Genomic DNA, 15,556 nt, shown 5'->3' on the forward strand with positions numbered 1-15,556 from the left:
AGGATAGGATAGAGGACACGGATGAACAACCGATGAAGACACACACAGGGTGAGGTCTGGGGGCGTCCTGGGCACAGGGGCTTCTGTCCCTGTGGATGGGGGTGCATCCCCCTCCTGGAGTGTCCATGTGTTCAGCCTGGACACTCCCTGAAACCCAAGGTGTTGGGATTTTTCGGGCAGCTTCTTCACGGGGACATGATCAATTATTGACTCCACTTCCAGCCCCCCTCCCGCCTCTGGAACAATGGGGAAGGGGGCGGGGAGAGGTTGAAAATTCCAAGCTTCAGACCGAGGCTTGTCCTCCTGGTGACCAGCCCCGTCCAGGAGCCCGTTCAGAGTTGCCTAGAGCTCTTGTCACTTACAAGTGACCGGGGTGTTAGGGACTCTGTGCCAGGAGCCAGGGGCAGAGACCAGTATGGGTATTTCTGTTATCTCAGAGCCAGGGGCAGAGACCAGCATAGGTATTTCTGTTATCTCAGGAGACAGGGACAGAGACCAGTACAGGTATTTCTGTTATCTCAGGAGCCAGGGGCAGAGGCCAGCATAGGTATCTCCGTTATCTCCGAGCCAGGGGCAGAGACCAGCATAGGTATCTCCGTTATCTCAGAGCCAGGGGCAGAGACCAGCATAGGTATCTCCGTTATCTCCGGGCCAGGGGCAGAGACCAGCATAGGTATCTCCGTTATCTCAGAGCCAGGGGCAGAGACCAGCATAGGTATCTCCGTTATCTCCGAGCCAGGGGCAGAGACCAGCATAGGTATCTCCGTTATCTCAGAGCCAGGGGCAGAGACCAGCATAGGTATCTCCGTTATCTCAGAGCCAGGGGCAGAGACCAGCATAGGTATCTCCATTATCTCAGAGCCAGGGTCAGAGACCAGCATAGGTATCTCCGTTATCTCCGGACCAGGGTCAGAGACCAGCATAGGTATCTCCGTTATCTCAGAGCCAGGGTCAGAGACCAGCATAGGTATCTCCATTATCTCCGGGCCAGGGGCAGAGACCAGCATAGGTATCTCCGTTATCTCAGAGCCAGGGTCAGAGACCAGCATAGGTATCTCCGTTATCTCCGGGCCAGGGGCAGAGACCAGCATAGGTATCTCCGTTATCTCAGAGCCAGGGGCAGAGACCAGCATAGGTATCTCCGTTATCTCCGGGCCAGGGGCAGAGACCAGCATAGGTATCTCCGTTATCTCAGAGCCAGGGTCAGAGACCAGCATAGGTATCTCCGTTATCTCCGGGCCAGGGGCAGAGACCAGCATAGGTATCTCCGTTATCTCCGGGCCAGGGGCAGAGACCAGCATAGGTATCTCCGTTATCTCCGGGCCAGGGGCAGAGACCAGCATAGGTATCTCCGTTATCTCAGAGCCAGGGGCAGAGACCAGCATAGGTATCTCCGTTATCTCAGAGCCAGGGTCAGAGACCAGCATAGGTATCTCCGTTACCTCCGGGCCAGGGGCAGAGACCAGCATAGGTATCTCCGTTATCTCAGAGCCAGGGGCAGAGACGAGCATAGGTATCTCCGTTATCTCCGGGCCAGGGGCAGAGACCAGCATAGGTATCTCCGTTATCTCCGGGCCAGGGGCAGAGACCAGCATAGGTATCTCCATTATCTCAGAGCCAGGGGCAGAGACCAGCATAGGTATCTCCGTTATCTCCGGGCCAGGGGCAGAGACCAGCATAGGTATCTCCGTTATCTCAGAGCCAGGGTCAGAGACCAGCATAGGTATATCCGTTATCTCCGAGCCAGGGGCAGAGACCAGCATAGGTATCTCCGTTATCTCAGAGCCAGGGTCAGAGACCAGCATAGGTATCTCCGTTATCTCCGGACCAGGGGCAGAGACCAGCATAGGTATCTCCGTTATCTCCGGGCCAGGGGCAGAGACCAGCATAGGTATCTCCATTATCTCAGAGCCAGGGGCAGAGACCAGCATAGGTATTTCTGTTATCTCGAGCCAGGGGCAGAGACCAGTATAGGTATTTCTGTTATCTCCGAGCCAGGGGCAGAGACCAGCATAGGTATTTCTGTTATCTCCGAGCCAGGGGCAGAGACCAGTACAGGTATTTCTGTTTTCTCAGAGCCAGGGGCAGAGACCAACATAGGTATTTCTGTTATCTCAGAGCCAGGGGCAGAGACCAGCATAGGTATTTCTGTTATCTCCGAGTATCTGACGATTTTTGTCTGTTTCCTCCTTTCCTGCCCCTGTTCTCTGTGCTGGTGAGACGGGATGGGGGAGGAGGAGGCCTGGGGCTGACGGCAGTGGGGGGGGGGGTGGGGGGTCTGGAATGATTGGGCAGAGCGGGCACGGGCCCTGAAGGAAACCCGTGGAATGATCCTGTCCTGCCCTCAGCACGGCCTGCTTTAGGGTGCGTGGTCCTTTCTCTGAAATTGACCAGCTGAATACAGAACTAAACTAGGGGATTTATGTCTCTTGGTCTGTATTTCTCAACAGTGATGAGGTTTGGAAAAGGCTACTGCTTCTTTTCTCTCAGCAAACACGTCCCTGGTCCCTGAGCTCCTCCGGGGTGTCGTCCAGGCTCTGTCCTTCCCGTCACAACCTGGTTTCTTGACGTGTAACCTCTGCCATGTCCGCTTCCTCACCCAATGGGCCTTTGACACCCACTGTCGCCTGCCTCTGCCCCGTCACCGCGAAATCAGGGGCCTGGGATGCACAGGGTTCTAGTGTCAGGTCCAGAGAAGGACACTTGAGTGTTTGTCGTCCTTGACCTTCCGGGTAGTTCCAGGGGACCCCCTTCTTTGTCAGGGTCTGTCCTCCTGGGATGCTTCCACCGGCTTCCCCTCCCGTCCTTTCCTCCTTTCTCTAGGAGACTGTGTTTCTCGCTGCCCTTTCTGCCCACCATGTCCCCCGGGGCGACCTTGTGTGCTCTCCTCTCCCCGATTCTTTAGCAGCACCGCAGGCACAGGACTCCCACATTCTGAGCGCCTGGCCTGGGTTCTGTCGCCGTCGGGGAGCCCCACGTCCTAGCTGTGCGGCCCCTCCTGCACGCCTCTGAGCCCCTCATGTCAGGAGTGGTTGGGTCGGGCTTTCCGTCCATCCCAGGAGAGCAGCAGAGTAGCCAGAACCCGGATGTGCTGGGGGACTTGGGTTTCATTCTAGACGTGTGACCTCAGATGAGTCCTGTAGCCCCTGGGACCCCATCAGAGGAAGGATTGGTAGAGGGTGGAGGTGACCCCCCTCCACTGTGTGCAGGATTGTGTGCGCGTGTCCGCCCGCCCCCTCCCTCCCTCGGCCTGTTGGGTGGGTGGGTCCTCGGAGCAGAGCTTCGCCCTTGCCTCACCCTGGGGGGCTTCTGAAAGGTGGGAGACATGGGCCCCTCTGCCCCAGGTCGGCCACGGCCCCTCGTCCCTGGACCGCAGGTGCCCCGGGGGGGCCGAGTCAGGAAGGTGCCTGGAAGCTCTGCTCTAGAGCGTGCTGTGGTCTCACAAGTGTGACGGCCAGTGGCAAGCATTCCCTAAGGGCCTGTTCACGCCACGTTTCCCTCAGTCCTGGGAGGACCGCCCCCACCCCGTCACCATCTGGGCTCCTGGCCTGTGTGGGCCTCTCCCTGCGGGGGAGCTGTTTGCAGTGCTCCCACTGGGGGATGCGGCACTGGTTATTTGAGGGGGAAACAGTGTCTCAACACTGTGAAAGGGTTAAACTTAATCTGTAGCTGGGCTGGCGAGCCAGGTTTATCCCAGCCTGTGGATTGCTCTTTTTTTTTAATTGAAATACAGTTGCTTTACAATACTGTGTAAGTTTCAGGTGTACAGCGAAGTGATTCAGTTATACATGTAGCCTATGGATTGCTTTTCATTCCCTTTCCAAGATTCCATAGCTTTGCGTTTTGATAATGATTTTGCATGTAGGTAACATTGGATAAAATTCTTGCAAGGGATTGTTTCCTTAATTCTTGTTTATTGTAAATGGCATTTTTTGAATTAAAAAAAAACACCTGATTACTTCTGACAGAACATTTTAAGGGCACAAAGAACATTAAATCATTACAGAGAACATGTAGAAAAAAATATGGGCATGATGTAGTAGGACAAGTTTAAAAAGATGTGGTATTTTTTTTTAATATCTGGTAAAAATTCTGTTTTTAACCTAGTTACTGTTTTGTTTTGAAGTATTCCTTCTTGTCATCTTTTGAGTTTTAAGATGCTATTACATAATTGTCACTGCTATTTCTCACATTTTTTATCTAGGATAGGGATTTTAGTAACACAGCAGCATTTCAGTTGAGTATTCATTAACCTGAAATGTAACTATATACATGTTTTTCCCATGTGTTATCTGAAGGCCGCAAGCTTGGAGTGGAAGCACAAGGAGAATCAAGAGACTGGTTTTAAATTTCTTTTTACATTGTTTAGAAAGTATTACCTTCCTCATTTGTTTCCATCATTTACCAAGTTAACAAACATCTACAAGCCTGTGCTTGGTAAGTACTGAGTGGGCTGTGTGTCCCGCCTCTTCCAAAGTGGACTTTGATTATTTTTAAATCAAATAATCATTCTTTCTTATGTTTAATGGTAACTTTGTTGTAAGAAGTTTACAGTTCCCTAATGAATGATTTTAACTATTTGTACAAACTAAGATTTACCTCAGTTCACAGCAATAAAGGGAATCTGTGGCTCCTGTACTTAGAAGTAATTTGATATGTATCATGGTATTTTTGGTGTAATTACATTTAATAAATTTTTTAATGTAAAAAAAGCCTGAATTTCCTGAAGTATACTCTTACGGGTGGTGGGCTGTGGAGCCCCCAGACCTTGCCCAGGGATGAGGCCAGCACAGGCCACAGAGCTGCCCTCAGTATGGCTTTTTCAGCACTGGATCCTTCATCCAGCAGGTGCTACTCCACAGCTTCTAACGGAAGGACAGATGTTTGGGTGACTGGGGAACCGAGGGACGGTGAGCGCCCGAGAGATAGGAAACGTAAGGGGATTTCTAATTTAGCTTCCAGGGTTTTCCTTCTATAAGAGGTGAGGACGCATAGGACAGAAGCATCCCTTGCAGTGGTGGCGGAGGGAGTGGGGTGGTGGACAAATCTTTCTCTCCCTATTATTTTAAAATGAGTGAAAATAGTTCAAATAAATGATCAAGAACAGTTTTGGAAGGGAAAAGGCCACAACAGCCATTAACACATCTGGGGAGACAGCTAGTTCAGTTATCTTTGGGTGTCTGTGTGTTCACCCACACACCTGGGCAAGGAGAAGCAGCTGAAGCTCGGCTCACTTGGAAAGTGGTAGAAGTGCTGACTTTTAGTGGTACCAGGGTATGTATTTTGTTAGCTATATATTTGTGGGTAATTTTTTCAAAAATTGTTTCTGATTTTATAAGTCCTCCATTTCACTGTAGAAAACATAGTGTATTGTTACTATCCTTAGATCAAAAGGGATCTGTTGAGAACTTTTCTGCCGCAGGTATTTCAGTAAGAGAGTTGAACTTAGAGCAAATGGTATCTCAGATTTAATACCATATCATTTTCATATTAATTATGGTATTTAAAGAATGAGAAGTGGACTTCTTATTAATTCTTTGGAAATGGTGGTGTCTGATATCTCCAAGATGAAACATGACTGTCTGAATTCTTTTAGACATAAAGTAGATTATACTAATTCTGTGTCTTTGGATGCATCTAAAGGGAGAAGGATATAAAACTAAAGATTAGTAGATTTGATCAGTGTAACGTTAGATGGTAAAATACCTAATGCAATAAAAATGTCTATACATGCTTTTACGTCTATTCTAGTCATAAAATAAGATTAAATTAGTTATATGTGAAAAGATTTTCACTATTATAATCTCATGTAATTTCTCAAATTCGTTAAAAAGAGTTATGACCTTTGTTTTTCCACAGCTGTATACACAGTTGTATGTAGATAATAGCAACCACCACCCCGCGTCGGTCAGACTGCAAGGCAGACCCAGAGATGAGCCTACCAGAAGATGCCATTTTTAATCAGTTGGGTTTTTAAATCTCAGCTGCTGTTTAAACAACCAGATATATGTCTATTTAATTAGAAACTGAAACATTTGTAGGGGTTACATGATGTTACGACTCACTAACCTGATCATGTGTTCTTTTGTCTTGCAGACATCCCCCACTTGAGACCAAAGCCCATGTATATTGCTACAACTCGAGACAGTGAGAACACTTACAGCACAAAAACCCCATACATGGCAGCTCGTGTTGTTTTTATTAAGTGGATCGTGACTTTCTTTTTGGAAAAAAAGTATCTAACTGCAACACAAAACGCTAAGAATGGAGTTGATGTATTGCCCAAAATCACTCAGGTATGTCATTCATCACTTTTTTATCTTTCAATTCTGGTGTCATAACCTATACTAACACCAAAGTAATTGACTATCAGGGTTATTGGCTCTCACAGGTTGTTGGTCATAGGCTCCTCTGTCTGTACTGCTGAGGTTTCAGAGGAAGCCGTGAGTTGGAAGCACTTGCTGTGCTCTGTTGGTGTTGCCATGACACGACCCTGAGGCCGAGGGAGGCCTTCTGAGCAGGTGGCTGACCTGTGCACTCCTGGCTCCCTCTCACCTCCCATGCTTCACTTGGGCCCCAGTGACCTTGAGCTTGATGCCGAGGGCCTCTCTTGCCTTGTTCCTCCCAGCCCCAGCAAGGTCCTCAGGAACTGTGAGGTGGTCCATGGAGAGGACCCCTGAGACTGCCAGGTGCCCTCTGGGATTTCAGGGAGAGAAGAGGTGGGTCAGCAGCCCAGGATTCTGGGTGGTTGTTGAGCCACTGTGGGGTCCCCAGAAGAGAGGGCTGTGTCTCCCTGAGGCCTGGGTGAAGCCCTCTTCTCACCTGGGGGCTGCGGGGCTTCCCTCTCTCAGTGGCATTGGTCAGACACGTGGGGCTTTCCCGGCAGGCTGTGTGGCTTCGGGCCTTTGTGCAGGCAGAGGAGGACCACTTGCGGAAGTCAGAGAGGCCGCTGTGTGGAGGAGACATGGTTTCGTGTGCTTTGTTTCACTGGTGCCAAGAACAGGAGCAGGAAGTGTGGTCCACTTAGTGCCGGTCGGCCGATGCTCTGCAGTTCTCAGATGTGTGACGTCGGCCTGGGCTGGAGGGTGCACTTCCCGAGGGGCCCTCGGTACCCTGATGACAGAGCACCGAGCCGGTCCAGAGCACAGGCTCTGTAATAAGAACAACAAAAGACTCGCTAAAAGAAAGTTTTAAAAACCCTTCAATTTGTGCATTTAAAAATTTAGTAGGTAAACTCAAAATGGTAATGATCACTGCTGAGAACAAAAGTGGTTTTCTGACGAAATATCCCACAACACTGATAAACAAATCAGAGGTGGAAATAGAAACTAATAGATAAAACCTTAGGTGCAGACCTACCTTGCAGATATTGTGAGGATAGAAGGAGAAAAGACTGAGAAGTAATAATTGAATGAACAGTAACAGAAGTTTACCTAAGCTAAAGAAAAAAGTCATGCCTTAAACTGAAAGGGCCTTCGAGTCCCAGGAAGAATTAGCAAAACAGACACCAACCTAAACAGACATTTGACTTTCAGGGATTAAGGAAAAATGCTACAGACTTCCAAACAGGAACTGCAGTTATTTCAAAGGAATGACACTGAGATTAGCACCAAATACTAATGAAATCTGCAGTGCTGGAAGCCAGAGGAAACTGTCTGTCTGTCCCTCGGTCTGTCCCTTTCTCAGAGTCTCACTTCATATCACGTACATAAGCACTTGGTCACATTGGTTTAAGGCCTAAGTTGACTTAAGGTCTAAATATAAAAACAAAGTAATAAAGAACTTAGGAAAAAATCTAGGAGAATGTATAAATTTGGGAAGTGGGAGACCACCTTTGGTAGAGATGAAACCCACAAACCAAAGACTAATCGAGGTTTGACTTTATTTTAAAAAATAGGGCTTCCCTGGTGGTGCAGTGGTTGAGAGTCCGCCTGCCGATGCAGGGGACACGGGTTCGTGCCCCGGTCCGGGAAGATCCCATGTGCCGTGGAGCGGCTGGGCCCGTGAGCCATGGCCGCTGAGCCTGCACGTCCGGAGCCTGTGCTCTGCAGCGGGAGAGGCCACAACAGTGAGAGGCCCGCGTACCGCAAAAGATAAAATAAAATAAAATAAAAAAATAAATAGAAAAAGATTTCTAATGTCAAAAGATAACATAAAGCCAGGCCCAAGCAATAGACTGTGAAAACATTGGTCACATCATGACTGTTCATAGTCTCTGCTGTATAAAGAGCACCTATGAATAGACATGAAGACAAATAAGTTAACTGAAAATGGACAAAGGAGGTGAAAGGCAATTCACAGAAGAGGAAATAAAAATGGCCCTGGATCTCTCCAGTAGTCAGGAAAACACAGTTAGTTCTGAGCCACGATGAGAGGCCTTTATTCACCCATCAGGTAGACAAAAACTAAAAATCCTCAGGTAGACAAAAATCTGTAGGAAATATAAGAAACTCAGTCACACTCTGATAAATTTTTCATGGCATCTTAATGTGGTTATGCAGGCAATTCAAAACACTATCGTAGAAAGGATGTAATTTTTCCTGCCTAGTTTCAAAATTTCAGAAAATCATCACCTGTATTTATTGAAAATAAGTTGCTCATTCTTGAAAAATACATTTGGAGGATGAGAAGTAGCAAGACTAGCAAGTTAACCACTGCTTCCAGGTTCTAATTTTTTTCCTGTTGACTCTTCACACTTGTGACTCATTTCCTTTTATTTTATAGCTAAAAGTGTCATAAGGTTCTGACCTCCTGAATCAGTTAGGAGAGTTTTATCACCCTAACAGGAAAGAGGCACCAGAACTCAAACTGTCATATCCATAAAAGAAATGTTTCAATCTCATAAAAGAGCAGCTCGAGGTGAGGCTGGCCGAGGCTGTGGCTGGTGCCTACCCTCTCCCTTGTTCTCTCCTTCACCCTTTCCCTCTGTTCCTCCCTGAAGGTTGCAGCAGCAGCTGGGGCCCTGCTTTCCTAGTTCATGTTTAAAGACAGTCCAGAAGTGCAGAGCCTTTCCCTTTTGTCTTTGGGAACGATTTAGGTTACCTGTGCGCTCTGAGGACAAAAATAAGTTGCTGACTGGCTCAGATCTGGGGGGGTGAACAGCCCAGGGGGGCAGCGACCAGCTTCCAGGAAGCAGAAGGCTCCCCTGGTGCGGGGGGCAGCTTCCTGTGAGGCAGGTGCGCTGCATGCAAGGGGTGAGGCGCAGAGCACTGGGGTTCCGTGAGGGGGGAAGGGATGCTGGGCAGACACCATCCAGGCCCACGGCTACTGTGCCCTGAAGGTGGCCATGCCCAGACATGGCCACTGCCGTGGTCCAGGCTGTTAATACACCTTGCAGTCAGTTGTTATGTTAGTTTCCTGCTGCTGCTGTAGCTAATCACCACAAATGTATTATCTTACAGCTCTGGAAGCCAGAAAGCCAAAATCGGTCTCAGTGGGCTAAAATCAAGGTGTGGGCAGCTCTGTGTTCCCCCTGGATGTTCCGGGGCGGGGAGGGGGTCCATGCTCTTGCCTTACCTGGCCTCCAGAAGCTGCTGCGTTCCCCAGCTCACCGCCCCTCATCACATCATTTCTCCCTCGGTTTCCATCTTTACATCACCTTCTCTGTGTCTGCTCCTCCTGCCTCCTTGTGGATCCTTGTGGTTACATTGGGACCACCCAGGTAATTCAGGGTCCTCTCCCTATCTCAGTATCCTTAATTTAGTCACATCTGCTCAGTCCCTTCTGCCACGTAAGGCAGCGCAGTCAAAGGTTCCGGGATTCCGGGCGTGTGGACATCTTGGTCATTATTCAGCCGACCTGTCTCCTTGTGTTTCTGTTTCTGCCTTATAGTTCTGTTTTCCCTCTCATCTCACGTGCGTCTGCCGTATGTTCTGCTCCTCATTTACATCATACAGGAGAAAAAGCCATTTAAACAACTGAATATTAAATTTTGGAAATGGAGTTGCAGGAATAAAAGCACATGTAATTGTATTTATCTCCTGAAAGTTTTTGTTTGGAGTTTCAAGTTTAATATAATTTTACCCGTGTAAAGTGAACATCACTGTCTAAGTCAGGTGATCCAGAATCTCTTTTCAAAGAATGTACTGCTCTTATAAGAGCCCTTTAAAACAATATTTTAAATGCTGCTTCCAAATAGAGTTCACACTTTTGCCACTATTACTGTGTTAAAGGTCATGTATGGGGATTTTTGTGTGTGTTTTTCCAAAGTGAATTTACTTCCTTTTGATCTAGAACTAATAACTTTGACAGTATTTTTCACCAGGGAGGAAAGGAATTAGTTCACTTAGCCCTCGGAGAATCTGGTTTGACAGATATTCTTGTTTGGTGGCATCATTCATGGGAGAGCGAGAATACGGTTGCTTGGAAATCTGGTACCATGTTGGCAACAATGACCACAAATTCCCCCTTCAAACCTGAACATTCTTGGTGCTTCATCTCAGCCGAAAGTGTTTTCAGTGAACTATTATTTATTCCTTGGTAATTCATTTTTGTATGATATAGAAGTACTTCAGCATGTATTAGAGAAAACGGAGTAGTGATTTTAAAATTTCAGTAGCACATTAATTAAGCATTAAAACCCAAAGAAGTCCATGAGGGAATGAAAAAAAGTGTGTGATACTAAGACAGTTGATCACACTTATTTGTATGATAACTCTTTAGTTACAGTGTTAAAGTACCACTTTTACTAATTCTGAGCCAGCCCTTCAATAATGATTCATGGGCTATGGGTTTCCCGAAATTGTTGTATCTTATGGGGTGAACAGTTAGAAAAGATGAATCACACAACTTGACACCCCTGGGGAAGCTTGGGTATCACACAGACCCACTTGTCTGTTGACTGCCACTCTAGTGCTCTGTGTTCTTACTTCTATCAAGGCACGCGTAGGCTGCCTCCAACCCCGTGGGCAAATCATGACAGGGAATTGAGTGGTGTCAGGCATCACCAGCAGAACGGCAGCTGCATCCTCGTTTCACACCTGCTTTGTGGGTGTCCTCATCTGGCCTGACCCTGAGGGTGAGCGAGTCTCAGTATGAGCCATGGGTTGAGAGGAAACCAGGGTGGGGAGGGGAGGGATTAAGTGGAAGCCTGTATCATGCAATTTCCTGAGCCCTGACAGCACAGACCTAGTCCAAGCAGATATGTCTGTTTCACTGGCTAAGCCTTCATCATATGGCAAAGAGGTAAAAAGCATCTTTATATTTACCACCAGAATCAACTAATACTAAATTATAGTTGAGAATTCCAGCTTGATTGTAGTGGGCAGAAAATGGACCTCTCTCTGTAGTTAATTCGTATTCATGCTTTTATTGTTAATCTTCAGAAAAGAGGCAAGAAATGAATAAACTTGAATTACCAGTTTGTTTCCACTCTCATCACTTACTATAATTATAAACGTCTGTTAAATCATGCAGATGTTTTTGGAAAGCAGCCTTTTGCTGGTGTGAACTAGAGGAGGCTGAGAAAAGACTGTTTTATCAAGAGAAGTAGTTTTCAGTTTATGGCATGATGGGAAGTTCATCTATGTTATCATTATGTTCTCTTTGGATCACAGAGCTCACTTTTTAAAAACAATGTGGTGCCTTTAAACATAATTCTTTACGTACATGGTTTTAGTTATCTAATTGCTGTGTTATCTAATTACCTCAAAATGGAGTGGCTTAAAACAACAACCCTTTAATCATATTACTTATTTCCCTTTTTGGGCCAGGAATTTGGGTGGGATTTGGTTGGACAATCTGTGTGCTTCATGTGACATTAGCTGAGGTCAGTGGGCGGTGGTCAATGGCCGGTGGGTCTGGAGGGTCCAGGATGACTTCATTCCCGTGCCTGTTACTCTGGTGGGTGCAGCTGGAAGGCTGGGCTCTACTGGGCCTCCCTTTCCACGTAGCCCCTCTAGCGAGGCAGTTGGACTTCTTCCCTGGCTGCTTAGGGCTCCGAGAGCAAAAGTTCACAGAGATGCCAAGCGGGAGTGGTCAGCCTCCTGGGCCCGGGGCCCGAGAAGGCACAGGTCCCCTCCACCCTTCCGTTCTGCTGGTTAACGCTGTCCCCCAGCCAGTGGGGATCCAAAGGAGGGGACACAGATTTCCCCCTTCTGCAGAGGGAGTGCCAAAGATTTTGTGGCCATTTAAAATTTTCTATGTAAGTACTTTTTTTTTTTTTTTTTGGCCTGTTGGGAAAATGAAAGTTATTGATCAAAAAGTCACAGTTTATTAAGCCATAAAGGACATTAGATTTAATCCAACCTCCATGCTTTACAGATTAAAAATGTATGTATATCAGTAAAAATGAGTAAAATTTTATTTTTCTCTGCAAGGTCGTTGACCCATCAAAAAGATGAAATAATTTCTATAGGGTAGCTCACTGCACAGTGTGGCAGTGCCTTTGATAAGCCACACAGGCTTAATATCCCAGGCATGAAGAGAAAAATTACTATCAATATAATTTTCTATTAATTTTCTCTGGAGATTATTATTTGGATATCTGCTTTGCTTTCAAACTATCCTTGGTAGTTACTGAAGTTATTTTGTACGACATTTCTTGTCACTTCTTGTAAAAAATATTCACAGTAGGTAGAATTTTAGTGGTATTTGGGTTATATATTTTTGACCCAAAAGAATAATACTGTAATTCACAAAGATTGAAGCAAGATAACATGAATGTTGTGTTTGGAGGAAATCTTTAATTCTGGGGGAAATGAGAGCAAAAATCAAATTAAACTTTGTGAATGATTACATAGATTATTTTATTTCTTTGAGCTCCTAAAGCCTCTAAATATTTAAAGTTTTATAAATATTTTAGTTAAGTTTGATCCGAGATTCTGAATATAAAACTCAGATCAAGGTCCTTCTCATAAAATACCCTTTAAAGATATTGACACTCCTCCGATCAAGGTGTCACTTACTCATGTGAATCAGATGAAGCTTCCCATTTTCTGTGGCTGCAAAAAATCCACCAAATTTTCAAATCTCTGTGACTGTAGATTAAGTGCTGAAGGGTGGAGACGAGAGGTAAGGATAATATAAATTCATTTACACATTAATTTATTCTGTGATTTTACAGATATAAACCAAACGTTTTAGGCTGATAACATTTCGCAGCCTCCCTCCCTGCAATACTTTTCCCATGAAAATAACTTAGTTGGGGAGGAGTTAGTTGGTGAATTAGCAAGTGGGTAAGTGCAGGTCCTGGAGTCCCTTGTGCTCCGAGCAGGGCTGCGTTTCAGCTGCTCTTCAAGTGCGTGGTGACCGGAGTCCCTGAAAACAAGGCAAGCCTTCAGTCTTGCCAGGTGTTCTGGAGTCTGGGAGGATCACTCAGGAGCGGGTGCCTTTCTTGCAGACCGTCGGGGGTGGAGGTGCGGTGCCGGAGCGGGTGCCGGAGCTGGAGGGCGGCGGGGCAGCCGAGCAGGACAGAAGCCACTTGGACAGCAGCACCCTGTCCGAGCGCCGGCTCAGCAGCTGCAGCATCTGTGGCGTTGAGGAGGAGCACCGCGCCGTGTACGAGATGGTCCAGCGCATCCTCCTGTCTACGCGTGGCTACGTCAACTTTGTGAACGAAGTGTTCCGCCAGGTGAGAGAGAGAGAGAGTGTGTGTGTGTGTGTGTGTGTGGTCACGAAGCTGAAGAGGTTTTTGTTCTTGTTCTTTTACTCATACTACTCCAAGAAATATAATCGACAAGTTGGGCTCCATCACACAACTCCATAATGATTTCTCTAATCCCACATTTAATGTATCATGTGGAGGGGTGTGATTTGGGCTTTTTGGTAATTTTTTATTTTGTTTTTATGACTTTGGTTTTTGTAAAATTCCTACACGGGGTGGGAAGATTTTATATTTGAACAAAATCATCCTGCAAATACCTCGTGTTTCCATAACAAACTTTAAACCCAGAGGGAGGCGGGGAGAAAGCCGCTCCTGAACCCCCGCGGCACTGAACCACCACGGCATGTGAGCACAGCCGAGACGGCCCGAGGCTGGATTGTTCCAGGGCTGTAGGAGCTCACGAGCTGCAGGTTCCTGCACAGTTGGACTTTGCCCACAGGGGCATATGGCAGGCACCTCTAGTAGAGGTATTTATGGCCTGAGAGGAAAAAGGAGGCTAGGGAGGGGATTCAGAGGAAGGAAAGGAGCCGAGGCCAAGACGTTGAAATCATTGACCTTTGGTGGAAACTGGTGGGTGAGAAGGTGTCGGGATGAGCAGAAGTGCAGACAAGAAAACAGGGGCAGCAATGGAGGATGCTGGAGAGGTCAGAGCAGCCCCGAGCAGCCTGCCCACCGCTGCAGCTGATTCATTGTCTGGACATGTGTGTGACTGGACACGTGTGACTGTCACAGTGGGGAGGGAGGGGCTGCTACTGGCATCTAGTGGGAGGGAGCCTGGATGATTTTAAACATCTGTGGTGCACAGGACAGCATCCCCCCAACCCCCCCGCCCGTGACATGTGTGCCCACAAGGCAGTAGTGCTGCTGGGCAGAAACCCTCAGCTGCAGCTTCGGACATAGGAAGCAGGGCCTTGATGGGGTGAGACAATGGCCTGGCACATGGGAGCAGCCATTGGCCACCTGTGTCTTGGAACCGGTGCCCCCGGGAAATGGAGAGCTTGTATGTGATGAGCGGATGGTCGTTCAGTCTGTGCCCCGAGCAGAGGGGGAGGCCCTCGGATGGCAGAAACCTGTTGGGGGGAGAAGAGGGAGGAGCCTGTTCACACATGAGCGATGCATGTGCACCGCCAAGGGCTTCCCGCGGAGGCGAGATCCGCATGGGGAATGAGGAAGCCTTCACCTCTGAGACTTACAGGAAAGAAACCTCCACCAAGAGTGACAGTCCCAGCACAATCCACAGCAGTCTAGAGGTTTTACTGTATTTTGTTTTTTAATCAATAAACTATTTCTACTTAAGAAAATGGTGAGAAAGTGGCCATGGACAACATGGAACAAGCAAGCATGGCTGTTTTCCCGTAAAGCCTTACTTACAAAAATTAAGTGGCAGGCTGGATTTGTTTTGTGGATCATAGTTTGCTGATCCTGATCTATAGTAATGTTTTAAACCCTTGGATACAAATACTTAAAATCAGATATCATTAACAAAGCCTTTAAATTTTGCACAAGAGACAAGTGCTAAATTGATGTGGTTCTACCTATATTGCGTATTTATTTATTTATTATACACATAGTTCCATTTGCATCCATTATTGGCATTCCACCCCTGGCAATAGTATGTTTTAAGTTCTAGATTCAGTCAAAATCCTAAATCCAGTGTAAATTCAGTTTTGAAGTAGAAACTGCATCATTGAGGTAACTGCAGACTACTTATGTCTGAAGTTATGAGCCATCTTCGTATCATGAAATTCAAAAACGTTTACATTTTATAATTCTTTTTCTCTCTCTCTTTTTTTTTTTTTTTTGCGGTACGCGGGCCTCTCACTGTTGTGGCCTCTCCCGTTGCGGAGCACAGGCTCAGTGGCCATGGCTCACGGGCCCAACCACTCCGTGGCATGTGGGATCTTCCCGGCCCGGGGCACGAACCCGTGTCCCCTGCATTGGCAGGCGGACTCT

At 47.0% G+C, this 15,556-nt stretch overlaps 1 protein-coding gene across 1 annotated transcript in view; it reads left to right on the forward strand.

The window, feature by feature from the left end:
- The window catches only part of RALGAPA2 (Ral GTPase activating protein catalytic subunit alpha 2), a gene marked incomplete at both ends in the record, with an annotated part of 280,312 nt that overhangs the window by 60,963 nt on the left and 203,793 nt on the right, over nucleotides 1-15,556 (forward strand). Inside the window, 3 exon segments of the mRNA XM_079718966.1 lie at nucleotides 4,299-4,437; nucleotides 6,097-6,296; nucleotides 13,340-13,570. Of these exon segments, the coding sequence (XP_079575092.1) occupies nucleotides 4,299-4,437; nucleotides 6,097-6,296; nucleotides 13,340-13,570 (570 nt within the window).

This window comes from Hyperoodon ampullatus, assembly GCF_949752795.1.
Source record: "Hyperoodon ampullatus genome assembly, chromosome: 14".
NCBI classification, from domain to species: Eukaryota; Metazoa; Chordata; class Mammalia; order Artiodactyla; family Ziphiidae; genus Hyperoodon; species Hyperoodon ampullatus.